Genomic DNA, 13795 nt, shown 5'->3' on the forward strand with positions numbered 1-13795 from the left:
CGCTCCAGTACTTACCATTTCCAGCAAATACGTTAGAGAAAAAGGTTTTTTTGGCTAAAGGAAAAATATAATGGCTTAGGCTCCATAAAAGCCTAAATCAACTTCTGGTTGATTTAAAAAATGGAATTAGTTTTTTTGTGAAGACAGCAATTTTTGAGTGATATCTAATTGCTTAAGAAAAAAAAAAAAAAGAGAAAAGGATGGATACTGTGGCAGATTCAAACACATTTGCTGAAGCTGATCATCTCTAAAAGCAAACACAATGCCAGAAAAACTCTTATCCTCTTTGAGCAATTAGAGAAGTTCGTAGGAAATATTTTACATATACTTCTGCCAGAAGTGACACTATTGACAATTTTAAGATACTCACATCTTCAATCCTGTCAGGTATTGTATAACACTACCAATTTACTTCTATACTCTTGGGTTGTGGGTTGGTTTTTTTTTTAATATATTTTATTTTAAAAAAATAAACTTGATTGATAAGACTTTTAATACTGAAACTCAGACATCCTACCGGTCTCAAGCTATTGTGCATGATGGAAAAATGGATTTTTTTATTTTTTTTTTAATAATTTTTTAAAATTATTCTCATGCACCTTCTGAAGCCTGGAAGTTGCGTAAGGAAAAAAAAAAAAAAAAGGAGCCACTTCCACCAGTATTTCTAATGAAATCCAATCAATGCTGTTTGGTTCAACTTAGAGCTCGGCAAGTGGTCAAGAAAGCCAGTGGTATGTGGGGGTGAAGAAAGCAGAAGACTGACCTTGGTTCTATAGAAACACACACTCCAAAAGGAGGGGGGAGATCTAATCCAGAAGATCCTCTGGTTACTCTTAAAATAAGGGTAGTCTTGTTTGTTTCAGGGAGGGAAGAGAGAAAAGTGGGAGATGCAGGAAGACAAACTAAATGAATGTGCTTCTCCTCACTTCCATATTATCCTGAGGTATATTTGGGGTTTCAGTATAATAATGTTCAATTGGTTGACAATAAATTTGCTTTTCAACAACGATTAAGATTTAAATACGTTAAAGCTAATATTTAAAATGTATAAACCCAAAGATATTAAGGGAGACACAAAATTTGAGTTTGAAGGAGAGAATTTTGAAATCCTTAGATGTATGTTTTGAATGCTCACCACACCCTTTCAAATGAGGGCATCACCACAATTGTGTCCTTGAGTCCTCCATGTTTCTTAATTCCCAAACATTCTTTGCAATAATGTAAGAAAGCACAACTTAAGTGCTTCACCGAGTTTCACTATCATCAGGACAAGCCAGAGCAGGAGCTTTTTTTTCCTTTCATAGATCAGTTCACTTATAGAATTTTCTTTGAAAATCATTCATATGCTAAAATATTTACAATTCCACAAGACAACACACACATTAGTGTCCCCAGATTTACAAAATTCTCTCCTCTACTATCAAAATGTTTTACACATTTCTGTTTCAAAACTGCATGCCTTGCTTTGATTATATCACATCAGATTTTTCTGTTTTGTTTAAACTTCACTTTAATCAATCAGTATCCTACTTCATCTAAGGAATTATATTAGTCAAAACATCTCATTCTGACAAATTCCGATTCTTTCTTAAATATCTTTAATAACATGCCACGTCTTCCCACCTTCTCCCATGCTCCCTATCTCAGACACCAAAAGCAAGTAACTCATTTCCTGGGAATATTTACACTCTGATTCTAACAACTTTTAAGTGAAAATGCATGTCAATACTAAGATGGTTAATTAAAACATGCAAAATTCAAGAGACAAGTCTCCAAACCGCATATTTTTTTTGTAAACACTAACAAAACTGCCTCTTTCTCCCATTCTTTCAGGCCTCCTTTTTAGTTGCTGTTGTAGCTGAAGACATTTTCAAGGTCTTGAATGGCGTTTACTATTGTTCATACCTCTTTTCAAAACATGACCTCACTTATAATTGAGCTTATTTCAAGTCATTAGTACAGCAACTCAACAACTCTTAAGATGTCCCAATTGGTATTATTTGAAAAGCTAGAGATCTGAAACGTCTATGCAAACTCTTACGGCCTTGAACTTCAATTCAGAGGATCTCAAAATATCTCAACATACAAGGCCATGCTTTCACCAAGTTGAAGATCAAAGTCATTGTTCAAATTTGAGTAATAATTTTGAAAAACAGAAGCCTGCTTGGATTGCAGCAAGACTAATTGTTTTTTCCCCTCAAATTCATTCTATGCTGATGCCCCAAAAAGCCTACATCATAAAAAAAATACAGTTTTATTTTCATAAAGAAAACAGCTGGTGTCGTGTCCCTTCCCCTAGACTACTGATTTCAGAAAGCTTTGGTCTGTGAGGTAATGCAAGTCTCTTGGTTAAACACTAAAACACTTCTGTTGTATCTGATATAAATATTTGTTCCCTAATCCTACTTTTGCCATATTTTTAGTGAATAAAACTATTCAGACAGAAAGTGACAAATACAGAACAAAACTAAAACCAAAGCAGACCATTCTTGTAATGGTTCAGAAGTGCAAGAAGCTTCTATTTCTGGAATAACTTATTTTAGAAGAGGCTTCTGCAATTCTATCACAGAATAAATCATGCAATAAAATACAGACTATCAGACTACAGAAGAGGCTGACAGAAAGAAACTTCTCTCTCTCTTTTCTCCCTTTTCTTCACTACAACCTCTCAATCACATTCTCTTCAATGACAGAGCCAGGAAAAATGAGCATGCTTGAATTGCCAAGCACCATTATTTATTTCTAAAAAGCTGCCAGTAGATTCTTTTCAATGCAGGAGATTTCATACTAAAAGCAGGTTAGTCAAGTTGTTAGAAACCTCCTGAAAAAGCAAAAAGCCAATCTACAAACTACTATGTGTAACTGATTAAAGTGTTTGATTTATTTCCAAAGAGTCCTTGAGGAATTTAAAATACATCAATTTATTTCATTTGCATTTATTAAAACCCATTAAGTAATAATGTTAAGCAAACCTAATGGCAACCATTTTATCACAGAAACAACTGAACATCTATAGTACAAGATTTATCTTTTACTTCCTAGCGTATTCAAAGTTACAAAGTACCAGGCCTCATGGGAGGAGAGTGCCAACGAGCTATTCACAAATACAGGATTTACCTGCGCCCTATGTCATTAGCACTTCCTGGAGACACCTTCTACTAGTTACATGAACTACCTCCACTCATAAGCCTACACAAATCCTATTGCGCCCAGGCCAATTCCAGAGATTAGTACTCACCACCTCTTATAGGCACAAAATGCCTTAGTTCTACTCTTCAAAACTGAACCAAGTCTGCAACGGTATCCCTACCCTGAAAGTCCATCATAGAAAAGCATGTATTTTGCTTACTTAGAAAACTCCAACAGATGCAGACATATAATAAGTATATGATGCCACTGTCTACGAGTGGTACAGTGCCTGAGGGCTATGATTTTACCAACTACCTAGTCACAGCTGTGACACTTATTCTGGGTAAAACCTTCATTAAGGATGTTGATCACAACTTTGCTGAAGCAAAACCTGGCTCACATTTGAATTTAAACCATACTTTATTTGGCTTCGTTTTATGTCAAAAGGAGCTCTGCTTGAACTGACGAATAACTTCCTCAAAGACAGTAGAAGAGAAACAAAGTTGTTGCGACTTCTCCATCATGAATCATGATTTGATTTAATTACACAAGCTAGCAGGCTTGCTTATAAATCTGTTAAAGATTTACACAAAACTCACTGCTCTCCTCCTTTCCTGGGGTTTTGATGTATGGCACAGCATTATGGTGCTCAACCTGGTTATCAATCTTCTTATGGTTTCCACAGAGATATCAAGCTCTAGAAGAAAAACCTCAAACTGCAACAACATTTATCCCAATAGCTAGTAGTTCTACAGCTGCTTCTCGCTCACTGCGGCCTTAGTTCCAAGGTATCTGAGAGCCATGCAACCATTTTTAATAGCTGGTTTAGAATTAAAGCATGGAATTGAAGCAATGTTAAATGAGAGGAGTGCTTTAAAGGAACTAGTAAAAACCACATTCTCAATCTAAAAAAAATTGCATTTGACTTCTTCTTTTTAAGAAAGTGTCAGCCAGTCTGGCTTTATTGTGATTAGCTCTGTTATACAGGGACAAAGTAGCATCACAATTTCCTAAATAGAATAAGATTAGTATTTGTTCTCTGCAATAGAGACTTTCTTCCCTATTCATACTTCTCAATCAAAGAAACAGTAAATAACAAACCCACATAATGCTTGATCTACAAAGCCATTAAAAGACACCTGCTCTAACAACTATAATGACTCAGGGCACTCCAGTTAACACAAGTCAGCTCTCAAAACTATTCTCAAAGGCAGCGCTTTTAGAACAGAATACCCACGTCCAAAACAGTTTACCAGAAAAGATCAAAATGCTCTAGCCTCCTGATCCTCAGGTTTGACAGTAAGACAACCGCCTTCAAAATAACATCTTTTCTAAAGAATGAAAATGAATAGTCTAGCAGTATGTCCAAAAGATAATGCAGCAGCAAGCCAGATAACTGTCTTCCTTTTGAGTGACCTCCTCTTTTACAGTCCAGGTACAGTCTAAAGACACTTTTGAGATAGACAGTTTTAAAGATTACAACCCCAACACCAAAGCTTAAAAAGAAGTCCAGACAAATTAAAAAACCTTTTCACATCAAGCATCCTCAAGATACAAAACTCCAGCCTACTGGATTATACTTACAGAAGTAGTTTAGCAAGCTGAATCCAGCTTGATCTCCTTACACTTAGGCAAAAATAGTTCTCATTCAGGCACACTGCCATATTGCTTTGGATACCAAAGATAACCGATAACCATTTTTGAAAGAAGAAATTCCTATTTTTTATTTGGTACTTGCCCAAATTTAATCAGGACGCTGGTTCGTAGGCAAACTCAAGAGCTGGCCTATAAAGACATCATGACAACATGGATCCACAGGCACACACCCACATACAATATAAATAAATGTTTTAAAATACTATAAACATACAGCTTACAGACTATATTTATCATTTTTATACTGCTTTTATGTTTTAAATAATTTTAATTAAAGAAATCCCAAAAGTAAAAAGATAAGCAATGTGATGAGCTCACACACCAGCCAGAGCAGACAAAAGTATACCCCAAACCATTGTTTGGCTCCAATTCCAGCATCAGAGTTAGAAACATCGAATTATTTAGGTCGGCAGGGACATCAGGAGATCATGCGGCCAAACCCCCTCTTTAAAGCTCAAGTTTAATATCTCAAGTTGGAAGGGACCCATAAGGATGATCGGGTCAACTGTTTCCAGAACAGAACTTCTGAAGACACATTCGTTGCCCTCTAGCAGCAGTCCTGCCTTAGCACTTTGCTTCCTGTACTTCACTACTCTTGGGTTTTTCCTTCCAGAGTGCCTGACTTCAGCTCCATGGAATTATTTCCCATTCGGGTTTCTTCTCACTGTATCTCAATTAAAAAAAAAAAAAAAAAAAAAAAAAAAAAAGAGAGAGCTCTTTCCTAGGTGTTTAGTCTGCTTCCTTTTATCAGGAGGCAGGAAAACATTTATGGCATTTCCAGTCAAGCATGTGGTTAGCAAATACATGATCTTCAGCTACACAGATGAGTTCAAAGCATTCAAGGGATGCTGGAGGCAGTCTAATAGGCAAGAATGTGTCCCAGTGCTACCCTGCTATACCCAGTGCACCCTGCTATATTTGCCTATTTGAAACAGGCACATCTATAGGTATAACACAGGCTGTTATAATACTTGTTCTCATAGCAACAGTCTCTTCTCTACTTTTTTCATGCCTTGAAGCTAATACATATCGCAAGAGCCTCAGAGTGTTAACTTGTCATTTGGTGCAGAAAGGGCAGAGGACAGCACATCATTTAGAGGCACTTGAGCCCTGTAGACTTTGGCTCCCCTGATTTCACGCTACACCACTTAGGCTTGCCATGCAAACAAAATACAATATTTGTGCCAGGTAATAGGAGAATCTGGGGTTCTAATGGGAAGTACATGGTTATGTAACAAGTTCAATAGAGTTAAGATACTTAGATTTATGCCCATGAGATGAGGTGTGTTGCATAATGGATGCTGACAAAGGCTGGCATGGAGATTTAATAGCAAGGTCTGCAGCTGACAGCATACATTGACTGTAAATGTGAAAGTTACTTGTGACAAAAAATAAAAACAGAAGCAGTACAAGAGAGAAAGGAAAAGGAAAACACTCAGTCACTGGCTGGGGAGAGCAGTGACAGCTTTGAGACATCCTCCTCTTAGGGGTAGGGAGGTGTCTCTCCAGTGCAAAGCAAAGATAATGATGGCAATGAGTATTTTGCCATGCTTTTTTCCTAGCTCTATACTTTTATCATCAGACTCAGTCAAACACCCTATTCTTGTTTCCCTTCATCATGTTTATGACTATTTGTGCTAACAGGAGTATGTTAATCAGGTGCAAATGAAGCATATTCACTGGTCGTTCAGCTTCTGTGCACATCTATGATTGCCTAATATTTACCAAGCAACTAAATGTCTTGTCTACTTTACTGGGCACTATGTTTAGTTTTCTAGGATATAAACTCAAATCTACACAACAAGAGGCAAGGAAAGCTGAGGAGGGTTTCTCACACCAGTTCTAGTTGCTTCCCATGAGAACCTGCCATAACAACGCTATCAAGATTTGCAGGTGCAAGGCCATGAGAGCAACAATCTGAGAATACAGCATGAGAACAAGATGAAAAATACTGCGACAGAGGTTCTGGAAAACACTGTGTCAATAGCTTCAGGGAAAAGTTACAGAGCTGCAACAGCAGGCTATTAGCATTACTAATGCTAAGGCAGTATGGTTGCTAAGGCGCTGTGCAACAGGGATGTGTCCGAATTTTTCTTAATACTTTGAAAAGGAGCTGTGATGCACCCAAAAACGCAGATCACACCTCCTCCTTCTTTCCTTACCTCACCTGGAGACTAACAACACTGGAAAGAATGGACATACTTTAAAAAAGTCATGTCTGATCTATATGACAATGTTTTGCAAAGCCAAATTATTTAGACTCTGCTGGCTAATTTCACTTATATTCATGGAAGATCTATTAGAAGAACACAGAACAGTGTTCAGTATGTGTAACCCAAACACACATGTGTTATATCAGTGCTTGAGAATTAAGATCTGGTCTAGGCCCCCTTCTCCCATAGCCAAATGGCATTTTTGGAAAGGCAGACAGTGGACATAACCAAAGCCATATCAGTTTTTCTTACAGAATTATTTCAACAATATTTTACTTGGTTGCTTCTAGAGCGTCACTGGAACTTTACGAAGCAAAAGAGAAATAACAGAGATCCAAACACAAACAATGATCTATCTGTAAAGACCCAGCTGCAAAACTAAGACTCATGTTAATGACAGAAATTTATGTATTTTAAGCACATTCTTAGAAGCAAATATACATGCAAAAAATATTTTTATTGTTATAAACCTCACCTTTGAGAGAAGATTTTTGGAACTGATGCTGTAGCCTTTAAGGCTTTCGTGCAACTTCTGCAGGTGCTGTACAACTCTTCTCTGTTGCTCATCATTCCTCAGCTCTTCCTGCTTAATCAGAAAGTCATAATGTTCTAAAGGTCCGTTGCAAACCAATAAGGCTCTGGCATTAGCATCTGTAGGAGTACCGGGGACCGTCTTCTCATCTCCCTGAGCTGTGTACGCTGTAAAATAAAAAACAGATTAATAATAAAGAAGTTCTGAAAAGCATTCTCTTATATTCATAAACTACACACATTCTTAACAGTTTACACCAAGACAAATACACATTACTTACCTATACAACCACTAGAGTATGTTACCCCTTTGATTTTCATTAAATCAACCTCTAACTTCAGTAGTAAACACTTTTAGTGGCATGTTTTAGCATTTATTTTTATTATTAACAAGCACACACACTAAGAGCTGAGCTGGACAGTTGGTAAGATTTGGAAGATTTTTTTTTTGGCAAACTGTGGCAAAATGATTTAAAAATACCAAAGTGCATTTCTCTGAATAAATTAATCCTTTAGAGAGCAGTGGGCTAAACTAGTCAGAAAGAATTTTATATCCAGCAAACAGGAGACCAAAACAGAAGTTGCGTAAGCAAGTTGAAAGAGTCAAAGACCACACTAAGCAAGGCAATAGCTGTGAAGCCCTGCAATGCCATAGCCTGCTCTGCTGACATTATCATCTTCCTAGAAGAGACAGGGCCATGCGCAAGTAGAAATTCTGTTTATTAAAAGAAGTCAGAATTGCTAGACTTAAAATGAGATATAACTAGGAAAGGAAAGAACATACAGGATTACAAAGACGGCTTGCTAAATAAGTAAGATCAGAAACTTAACAATGAAAAGGCATTTAATATCATCTTTGCTTCCACTGTCATTTAAAAGGTTAACCATAATCTTGAGTAACACAATTTGTAGCAATAATAAAAGAAATAGATTTGAGTACGAAAAATGTGTATCATCGACTACATAGATATTTTGCACACTGTGAGATCTAAGCAAATTAATCCCTAAAGGTAAGTTTCCTAAGCAACACAATGGCCTCCAATAGCTTTCTCTGAGGCCTCACTGAAAGCAGGTGAGGTTCCAAAATAATAGGAAAATGAAACAATTTTTGTCTTTAAAAAGGAGATTAAGGCAAATCCAGAAATTCATTCATCAGTCAAATCAACTTCAAAACACTCAGAAATACTGGAACAAGTACAAGCAAATTATTTTTTTTTTTTAAATAAAGTACTTAACAAGATAACTACGTAACAAATATAAGGCAACACCAGCTCCTCAGGAGCAGCACTAGATCAAGAAGTATTCCTCTCTTATCAGATAATATGCTTAGTGGGTAGATGAATAACATCTTAATTGCAGTAACACTTTTGTCACTGGGGCACGTAGCATTCTCATACATAAAGTAGGAAAATAAGTTGCAAATGAAATTACTTGAGCAGGTATAAAAACAGCAAGAAAAACTACATGTAATGAATAATTACTACAGTCAAACCAGGTGCATATTTGCAGTAGAGTTGCAGAGAGGGTCAGAATCTCAGCTTGGTGCAATCCAGAATTTCCATTTGTGACCTGTATATAGCAAAATAAAACTAACATGGACTGGAACACAAATAACAGCAAGTCAGGAGGGGACTGCAAACACCCTGGGAGGCAAGGCAAGTCTGACAAACTGACAAAGAATCTAATACAAATAGATTGCAATTCAACAGGAACGAAGTATAGTGCTTAGGGGAAATAAATAACAGAAGAGACGGGGAACGATCAGCTAAAGAGCAGCTCTGCAGAAAAGGATCCAAGGGCTACACTAGATCACAAACTGACAATGATAACACTACTAGAGGAAAAAAATAAAATAAAAGAAAATAGATGCAAGTACTCTGACGTATATATATGAGGGGCAATATATGCAGACATGAAAAAAACCTGTTCTATTCAATACTGGTATAGTCCGCCCTGGAACGCACTTTTCAATTTTCACATCGTATTTCATGACAGGTATGAACTAAATGGGAGAGCAGAAGATGATTTAAACGACTATTTGTTAAACCGTAGGTTGTGACCCACAGAGAAGTTGCAAGAGACACAAGAAGAGTTTTAAATTGTTATAAGAAACATAAAATGAATATAGTTATAAAAAAGAAGGATAAAACTGAGCAATTAGATCAAATTATGTTTATTTATTGCAAGTAACACCTTAGTTTCTTCAAAGCAAGACAGTCAGTTACATCTCCAGCCAATCATTACACACCAGTGGGTGTCAGGAGGATGGGGCCAGGCTCTTTTCAGTGGTGCCCAGTGACAGGACAAGAGGTAACGGGCACAAACTTGAGCATAGGAAGTTCCACCTAAACATGTGGAGGAACTTCTTTCCTTTGAGGGTGGCAGAGCACTGGCACAGGCTGCCCAGAGAGGTGGTGGAGTCTCCAACTCTGGAGACATTCCAAACCCATCTGGACACGTTCCTGTGCAACCTGCTCTGGGTGACCCTGCTCTGGCAGGGGGGTTGGACTAGATGATCTCCAGAGGTCCCTTCCAACCCTACGATTCTATGAAATCCTCCCGCCCTGAAGGAACTGAATTACTGCTATGAATTAAAAGTAATTAGCTCATCCCTAGCTAAAGAGATCACATAAAGAAAGGTGAGTTCAAAGCCTGTTATTGCAAAAATTTGAGTGAAACCTTTAGACGTGACTAAAGAAAAGCACACAGCTATCTCCAGATACACACAGGGTACTGAGAAAAGGAAATAAGCTGTATTTATACAGTTACTTCAATAACTGTAATTAAGGCAGTGAAATCAATTAATAGTCTAGAAGTTATAAAACCTTCATTGATGGGGAATGAATTTTAAAAATAAATTTGACAAAAATCTGTCAGGAACAGGACAGCAATACCTGACCCACCTCCAAAGGGAAGGGGAAAAGGCATAGATGATCTCTCACGGTTTTTTAATCTTGTTTTCAGCCATTCCACTCCAACGTAAATCAACATCAATTCTGTGGTCTGTACCTCTAAACTATTCGTGCCTTCACAATGCATAGGGCTTGATGGCTCCGAGAGCTTCAATCTGAGGGACAGACAGTGCCCCATAATACCTATAAAGCCACCAGTTCCTACTGCTTACCACAAGATTGGAGAAGAAAAAAAAAAAAAAAAAAAAAGCTGATTCAGGGATAAGAAAGGGTTTGTGGCTCATGACCTTCCTGGCCATGGACAAAGTACACCAGTGGGACTGCTCAGAAGTGTGTTTTTTGTCTCAGATTACATGTATTTACAGCTAACCATCCCGGGAGTGGAAGAAAATACTTTGTCATTAACAGATGACAGAGATGGAGAATATGCACAAGTGATGACAGAGGGTGTCATGGGACAAATTACTCACTGTTCTCCTAAAATAATATTAAACACTGGTATTTAAATATGATGAGATACACTATAATACACTACCTGGAGATACCCAGTAACTGGTAAGTGATAAACTCAAACTTGTAGCTGCAAAATAAAGGCATATGCTCTTAAAAAGCGTGTGGAGGTTTTAGAGGTAAATAGCAAAGACAGCTATTCAAGTGATAACTATCCTAAGAGACAAAAAAAAATGAGGGTCTTCAATTCTAATCTGCATTTTGTGGGATAGATTGCAAAAATTATTCACACAACTGTGCTTCTATAGTAGTCTATTTCTGAACCGATACAGAAAAGGAAACTTCAGAAATTTTAATATATAGCAGAGGAATACCAGGCAATTACCTACCATAATTTTACATCAAGGAAACTACTGTTAGAACAGGAATCACTTACAATTCAGCACATTAATCTTAGTCCTACAGCCTTCTCCTTTATATTGCAAAAGATGGGTTTTCATTTATCTCTTCCTGTTTCATTACCGAATCTTTGTGTTACATAAACTGTTAATTGATTTTTATTAGCTCCCCTCTGAAATCTTTAAGTGTCACACACAGAAAAAGCATCTTCTATCTCTATGCAGCATTCTAGATACAACAAAATCACAATGTCAATTCGTTACTCACCTAGTTTTACATAAAACAGTGTGCTTATCCATAACCTATCTTTCCCACCTCCAGGGTGCACGACAGTGTTGGATGTTATCACATTTAGCCTGACATTAACTGCTTCTTTAAGAGTTGACACCAGGTTGCAAGCTTTTATTAAATTCCTGTTCCTAAAACATACATATTTAAGTGTAATCTCACTTTATTTCAAACCATAAAATTAACTGCTTGCATTTGCCTTTCTGTTTGCCTATCCGAGGATCACAGACCAAGCTGCAGCGAAGACCTACTGTGGTACACACAAAATCCTGCCTTGGAGAAATCGGAGAGGAAAAACTCACTAAAGCCATAAAAACTTATTAATGTATACATGCCTAATGAAAATGCCAGTCTGAAACTATAAAAATTTCCTTTAAAGTGGGGAACTTAAAACACCATCAGTAGACTGGCATTAATTTACCACTGCCAATATAAGTGCTAGATAAAAATATAAAAAGTGTTCTTAACTCCAGGGACCTTCTGCTCTGGAAAAGAGCAGCAAATTAAAAAAACTAATCAGTATGTTGTTGAGTTTTCCTACTGCCACTTAGAACTGATGTCTGAGATGACACAGGAAAAAAGCATGCGAGTTTCAATGACACCGCTTATGAAAGCGACAGTCACAGCTGAGGCAGGCACTAGAGTTATTTATGTAAGAAGACAATCTGAAATGGAAGCTAGATTGTGGCATATCAAAAACTGATCTTGACAGTAGCCAGGAGGCTGAGAGCACAGAAGGGTAACTGAGGTAAACACCACTCACCCTGGTAATCCTTTTTTTTTTTTTCCCCTGGTAGTTGCATTTCATTATGTAAGGTTTTGAACTGTGATGTCTAAAATTTGTCAGAAGAGAATTACCATGAAAAAATCCTAGCGGGTCCTTGTTCCTCCATATTTCAGAGCCTAGGAAAAGAACATGGGCTTCCCTGACACGAATTTTATCTTTGCTATCTTTCCACGACTGCAGAATTTACTAATCTGTGAGTTTTCAAGTAACACAAAAAGATTTCATGTGAATTTAAGATGATTATTCACTTCTGAGAGAGAAAAAGTATTGTACATCCACAGAAGAATTCAAATTTGGCCTGCAAGTTCTCTTACTGCCCTCAAACTAAACATCTTTTAAACACACGATTAGAATTGTAGACCTTCAATGGGACGAAAAAGAAAACCCACGACAGATAGGTAATATCCAGCTAAAGAGGCAACGATCAAACAAATGGAACTGAACTCCTATTGTAAAAGGTAAGTCACGCTTCAGATTACAACATTCACCTCTCTAGATACTTACATACAGTACACATAAAAACACCTACTATTAATTCTAGAAACAAAGTTGAAACAAGCACTTCAGGGGACTGAGGATGAAAAATAAAAAACATCAGCTTTAACCCTTGTGCTGTATGTATGCTTCAAACCGTTCCCTCCTGAGTATGATTAGACATAGTCTTCATTCACGGAGATTAAGGCTGAAGACAACATTCACCTTTCTAAGTATAAGGGAAGCTAAATTTATCTAATTACCCCTGAACCACACTCAAGAATTGTGTTTGATTACAGCATATTTTGAAGAAAATATATTCTGAAGACATAAGAGATGGAGAATTAGCCATTTTCTGTGCCACTTTGCTGTAATGGTTAATAACTATTTGTCTTAATGATAAAACATATTTACAACTAATAGTTACTCAAGAACCGCATCTAAACCAAACTCACGGCAGTTATAACTGCATCAAAGTTAATGACCCCAAAATCACCCAACTGCCATCTTTGCGGACAGTCACAATCAAGAAGCTGGAACAGCTTCTGCTAAAACAGTGTTAAGGGAATATACAGGAATAACGTTTCTTTCATTACTGCTCTGCCAACAGAATTCTGCCTTAAGAGCTTTTCACAAACTCTGGAATTGGGGGGGGCGCAGAGAGGAGAAGGTAATATACAGCATCTTTTAAAAACTGTCCTGTTTTCAACAAGCCAAGCTGAAATTCATAATACTAATTTGGGTCACAACGAAGCCAAATTACTTCAAACCCCCAAACCCTTAAACTGCTAAAATTGTCTATGAAACACATCTGCCATGACAGAAGAGGACTTTGAAGTTAGAGGGCACTTTTACGAACAGGCAGATGGTGGTATCAGAGACCTCGCTAAACTCATAATTAAGCTGGTAACAGAACTGCTGCATAATCTTTCCTTCTTAGATGATACCACAATGAT

General features: G+C 37.3%; 1 protein-coding gene across 7 annotated transcripts in view; it reads right to left on the bottom strand.

The window, feature by feature from the left end:
• The window catches only part of AFG1L (AFG1 like ATPase), a 78048-nt gene that overhangs the window by 56190 nt on the left and 8063 nt on the right, over window positions 1-13795 (bottom strand). For all 7 annotated transcript variants that reach the window (XM_054196371.1, XM_054196370.1, XM_054196369.1 and 4 more), the window contains one exon: window positions 7474-7697. In XM_054196371.1, coding sequence (XP_054052346.1) covers window positions 7474-7697 — 224 coding nt within the window. The remainder of the gene's footprint in view (window positions 1-7473; window positions 7698-13795) is intronic.

The sequence above is a fragment of the Rissa tridactyla genome, chromosome 3 (assembly GCF_028500815.1).
Source record: "Rissa tridactyla isolate bRisTri1 chromosome 3, bRisTri1.patW.cur.20221130, whole genome shotgun sequence".
NCBI classification, from domain to species: domain Eukaryota; kingdom Metazoa; phylum Chordata; class Aves; order Charadriiformes; family Laridae; genus Rissa; species Rissa tridactyla.